Here is a 6,000-nt window from a genome sequence, read left to right on the forward strand (position 1 = left end):
TAATAAATCCCAAGCATAACAAGTCACAATGTCATCCTTTCTATAATTGACCCAATCATAATAAGTCATAATGTATTAACTTGTATAAAAAAAAATCAAGCATTACATATAATAATGTCATCCGTTCCGTATAATTAAAAAATGACAAACAAAATATGACAAACTAAAGGAAGGAAATGAAACACTTTAGTTTACTTCAACAGAATACAGATCTGATTGGGTTTCCTTGTGTTTCAGAAAAAAGAGCGTTTAGAGGGTCAAGAGACCTCTGATGAAGAAGAGCCGGACCACCATCATCATCACCCCCACCCCAAGGAGCAGTTCAAATATCGTGCAATGTCCATGTCATAAAGACATTAGATATTAATTATAATTAATGTGTTAAAGGTTATTGGCCGGTTTCTTTGTTCAGCCCTGGGCTGTGTATATTGACAGTGGTTTAGAATATAAAAGGCAAAAAGTTGTCTGGGAATCTGGTTTGGTGTCAAAACATTAATATGTTCCAAATTGCAATACTTCCTTAACTTTTTGTAAAGACAAAATGGTACATAATATGAGAAAGTATCATATCAAAATATGGCTCAGTATCAAAAAACAAGTTATAGAAAGAGCCATATATTTGTTCAATGTTTATGCCAGGTAGACCTCAGATCAGTTTAAATCATGACCAGGATGGTAGAGGGGCCATTTCGTGTCTGACAGCATTACTGCACATGGATTTTTCGAGTGTGTAGTCTTGACAAACGTAATTATTTCATGCTGAAAACCTTGTTAAAGTCAAGATTAATGGCAATGTTGTCAATTTTTTTAAGTAAACTACCTTGTAATATTAGCTCTATATATCTAGATAAAACAAGTGAAGCTGAAACAGATCTTTTAAATCGTGTTAGAAATATTGCAGGTCAAAAAATATTGCAGGTCAAAAATATGTCCATAATTAGATCAAGGGCAAATGGCTGACAGCCTTGTTAATCAGATATACATGTATGTGTTTTTGACATATCTTTGTACTACAGGTGTTTATATGTATAGTGTTAGCCTTATTTGCTTGTGTTTTTGAAGAGTCTTTAATCAGCTGTATGCAACTTTTACTTTGTAAGGTCTTTTAATTGGTCACTCTATTTCCTGTGCGAATTTGCATATAGAGGTTTAACTGTATCCATTAGGTGTTACTTGTGTTGTGTTGGCTTGATCACTCATATTTATTTAAGATGGAAAGAAGTTAAACAATGTCTTATGTCCATTACAAAATAGTAACAATGTCTTATGTCAATTACAAAATAGTAACAATGTCTTATGTCAATTACAAAATAGTAATAATGTCTTATGTCAATTACAAAATAGTAACAATGTCTTATGTCAATTACAAAATAGTAACAATATCTTATGTCAATTACAAAATAGTAATAATGTCTAATGTCAATTACAAAATAGTAATAATGTCTTATGTCAATTACAAAATAGTAACAATGTCTTGTGTCAAAAAATACATTTTGAAAATATTGATTGTATAAGAATAATGTAGCCTTTTATATGATGTATTTTGTAATTAACATTCCAAGATTTAAAAAGCAACAACATAAAATTAAAGTAATTCTTAGCTGATCTGCTTTTCAAAGTCATGCTTTTCAAGGTATTGTTATAGCATGGGTGTCATTTTCAGCAGTAGCCCTTCAAACATGTAAGATCTGCCATAACTCAACAACAGATATTCAAATACAAATTGGTACACATGTACACATGAACACATGTTGGCAGAGTCAATATGTACAGGCATAGCAAAGAATAATAATTATCAAGTTTTGCTGACTGGAAAAATAAAAGACAAAAGAGTATAGCGTTTGCTCCTTAAATATAACATATGTCATTCATTATTTTAATATGTATTCTATACATATACATATGTAATTCAATTTGCTTATCTTACTTTCTAATTCCTAGGGCTATTTACAAATTTCTTTTAGATTAAATGCTTTATGTTTCTAGTAATTTACAGTGATGTGCAGGGAATGAAAATTTTACAGAATGTTTTTAATGATTGTATGGTGTTTGTTTTATTATTCAGAGGCAATATTAAATGTATTATCGTAAAAAAAGATATCAAGTGTATTTATTCTAGATTTTCTTGAATTTTTGAATTATTAAATTGATGTTGTTAAGTTTTCGAAAATGGATAGTATTTGTATTAAAATATAAAAAGATAAATTGTGTATTTTATTCTAATGTATATATGGCATCCTTGTATGTCTTGTTCAGGAGTTACTGGGTATATTTGTATGTTTTTCATTGGTCATAATTATGTGTAAGTTCTATTCTCATTAGGAGGAATTATGCAGCCATAATGAGCTGTCAAAGGTGAGGTTTGTTTTTAAGACAGCTCTCAGTAACTTTCATTGTAAATAGGTGATACAAAATTGCCTTTATTGATATAAAGGTTTTTGTTTTCGTTGTTGTAGTATAAGTGTTATGTGTATAATATGGGATAACACCTATAAGAAAATAACCTAGGCAATGAAAATGAAAAACCTAGACTATATTAGACAGACAATTTTCTACATATGTAATAAGTTTGGATTCACTACTCGCTATTATAACACCATGTATGTATATATACTTACAACTCGTATTTTAATTAACTACTAGTACTATTTACATTGTAACCAAAGTTACTATTCATTACATTTTTTGGTGAAATTGGAATTTCAATGAAAATTGAAAATATTAAGATTAAAACTGTTGTAATTAAACTCATTAAGAAATTGTGATAACATTTTATTTTTTTTTCAGAATGTTGATCCAGCTAGGTCATTAGAAGATGCTGTTTCTACTGTGCCTAAATTAGATGAAAATGGCCAGCCAATAGCCAATCCGATTGAACCAGTCATTATGGTCACATGATGCAGTGGAGCCAATCAGATGTGGCCTGTGATTGTCTCAGGATTCATAGTATAAATAGACAAAAAGACAAATGTGAATTTGTTCCAGGGTTAAAATGTAGATTTACAAAATGAAATTGTGCATCAGACTATATAAATGTTGTTTGTTGAATATTATACACTGCTGATTTTTGTGTCGCCTGAAAAGACGACATATAGGGGTTACTTTTGTCGGCGGTGGCGGCGTCGGCGGCGTCTGCGTCCCATTTTCGCTTGTCCGGGGTATATCTCCTAAACTATTAGTGGTATCAACTTGAAACTTCATATGTACATAGATCTAATTGAGGGCAAGTGCAGTGCACAAGAACTGTTACTCTTGCTTCCATATTTTTAGAGTTTTGCCCTTTGTTATTTTTCATGCTTAAAGTTTTGTCCGGGGCATATCTTGTAGAATATAAGAGTTATCAACTTGAAACTTCATATGTAGATAGATCTTATGGAGGGCAAGTGCAGTGCACAATAACAGTAACTCTTGCTTTCTTAGTTTTAAAATTATTGCCCTTTGTTAATTTTCATGCTTAAAGTTTTGTCCGGGGCATATCTTGAAGAATATAAGAGGTATCAACTTGAAACTTCATAGCTAGACAGATCTCATTGAGGGCAAGTGCAGTGCACAATAACAGTAACTCTTGCTTTCTTAGTTTTAAAGTTATTGCCTTTTGTTAATTTTCATGCTTAAAGTTTTGTGCGGGGCATATCTTGAAGAATATAAGAGGTATCAACTTGAAACTTCATAGCTAGATATATCTCATTGAGGGCAAGTGCAGTGCACAATAACAGTAACTCTTGCTTTCTTAGTTTTAAAGTTATTGCCCTTTGTTAATTTTCATGCTTAAAAGTTTTGTCCGGGGCATATCTTGAAGAATATAAGAGGTATCAACTTGAAACTTCATAGCTAGATATATCTCATTGAGGGCAAGTGCAGTGCACAATAACAGTAACTCTTGCTTTCTTAGTTTTAAAGTTATTGCCCTTTGTTCATTTTCATGCTTAAAGTTTGTCCGGGGCATATCTTGAAGAATATAAGAGGTATCAACTTGAAACTTCATAGCTAGATAGATCTCATTGAGGGCAAGTGCAGTGCACAAGAACCGTTACTCTTGCTGCCATATTTTTAAAGTTATTGCCCTTTGTTAATTTTCTTGCTTAGGTTTTGTCCGTGGCATATCTCGTAAACTATAGGAGGTTTCAACCTGAAAACTTATTCCGTAGGTATATCTGATTGAGGGTTCAAATGCCACCTACACTTGAAAGTTAAATGGCAACATCATTGTCTATAAATGAATAAAATGCCAATCTAACAGCTATAATGTCGACAGTAAATAATTCGTCAGGCGACACATCCGACTCGCGGAGTTCTAGTTATCATTATTTGTCCTTATTTTGAAGATATAAAGTTGAGTTATTTTGATAGCCTTGTGTTGTAATAGGTGAGCAAAATCTTGAACATTGGTCATAATTGAAAAACAACAGGCAAGTGTTGACATTTGCTTGGTGGTGCTCTTGGTGAACTGTTTGGGTTTTGCTTACGAAACTACTCAATAAATAAAATAGGAGTCAAAGAACCAATAGCCAAGTATCATTGTGTAATGTTATGTTTTTCATTGTCATCTTCAACAAAAATACCTTTATATCTTATACTAATTGTTTTATATATTTTGAAGGTTGTGATAAGATGAACCAGGTACTATAAATCCTCATTGTTGTTAATCATCATGTTATGATGTATTATGAAATTGCTTCAGTTATGACATCCCTAGTCTGTTAATGATCAAAGGTTGTAACTCTATGCCCCTGCATACAGACATTTTCTGTAGTGAACCTGTTAGACATAGTGTTGTTTATGTTTGGTGTTGGTGTTCTAGTCTTGCCTGTACATGACCATACACATTTTAAATCTTGTCTTGGTGTGTGGATTTTTTTCATAGACAGTCCACTGATTGTCATTGGCACCATCTCACCAGTGTCATGAAAATCTTTACCTTTGGTCAAATAGAGAACTGTTGAAAGATGAACACTTGGTACACATGAATATTTATTTTTGCAATTTTTCATTGTCCTTAACCTAACAATGTTTAAACATCTTTGACTCAAAGACAGTTCAAATACAGTCAAATAAATACATATTTCCTGATTCATTTTTAACAGAGAGCTTTTTATCAATGTTTATGTTGTCTTATCCTTTTTTAATAGAAACATTTTGGTTTATTTGAGAATGTTTCAATTATCTATGCAAATAAGGTTATGAAAGGGTGCTGCACCAGCGTCTTAATAGATGAAATGCGTAAGATAATTCACTTTTAATTTTGTTATGATTAAAACTTGCATGTGTTAAATATGATTAAGAATACTTTAAGAAACCTTACATAATTATTTGGCAGTTGAAACCAATTACTTTAATTAAAAACAATTCCTAACACTTTCTGTCAAATACATAATGTTCAAGATCATCACAGCTTGGTACAATGTGTAATTCTTCCAAAGCCCCATATTTCTCTACTGCAGCAACCTGCTTGTTTAAACACCGGGCTAAAACGGGTATTTAAGGTTTATATGTATATGCTCAATATTTTCAGTGAATATTTTGAATGAGCAATTTGATGAAATGAAATTCTTAGCATTTTTTACCACTGTTTAGTGTGGACATGATTAGTTTCTATGTATTTGTTGTATATATGTGTGTAACTGTTGATGCGTATTTGAATGTTATCATGAAACTCTTATTCAGGATGTTTTGCTAACAATAGGATAAGGTGCAATCTATGTATGTGTGTATATGATTTTTAAAACCAATAAATGTGAAAAATGAAATTCATTTCTTTAAAAACCTGTCTATTTAGGGAGAAAAAAACCCATCTGCAAGACATTGTCTTAGCACTGGGAGTAGGATTAAAGTTATTGGTCCCAGCTTAGCATCAGTGATCTTGCTGGCAGCAGTGAGAACATGTAGCTCCTAGACCCACCCTTACTGATTTAAAATATTTCATATTTTTAAGACATAAGGAGTGGTGGAAATCATCAAAGTGTATTGAAAAATCTGAATGACTTGTTTGCCTAGGTAAGT

The 6,000-nt window shown here is 31.9% G+C and overlaps 1 protein-coding gene across 13 annotated transcripts in view; it reads left to right on the forward strand.

Annotated features, from left to right (window-relative positions):
* Positions 1-5,747, forward strand: part of LOC128216928 (6-phosphofructo-2-kinase/fructose-2,6-bisphosphatase-like) — a 39,239-nt gene extending 33,492 nt beyond the window's left edge. For 9 of the 13 annotated variants that reach the window (XM_052923653.1, XM_052923652.1, XM_052923654.1 and 6 more), the window contains one exon: positions 238-2,749. In XM_052923653.1, the coding sequence (XP_052779613.1) occupies positions 238-351 (114 nt within the window). In that variant the 3' untranslated portion in view covers positions 352-2,749. Of the gene's footprint in view, positions 1-237; positions 2,751-2,787 lie in introns of those variants that run through there. The other 4 variants (XM_052923655.1, XM_052923651.1, XR_008258156.1 and 1 more) reach the window with 3 other exon arrangements.
* Positions 5,748-6,000: the final 253 nt, after the last annotated feature.

The sequence above is a fragment of the Mya arenaria genome, chromosome 14 (assembly GCF_026914265.1).
Source record: "Mya arenaria isolate MELC-2E11 chromosome 14, ASM2691426v1".
NCBI lineage: Eukaryota > Metazoa > Mollusca > Bivalvia > Myida > Myidae > Mya > Mya arenaria.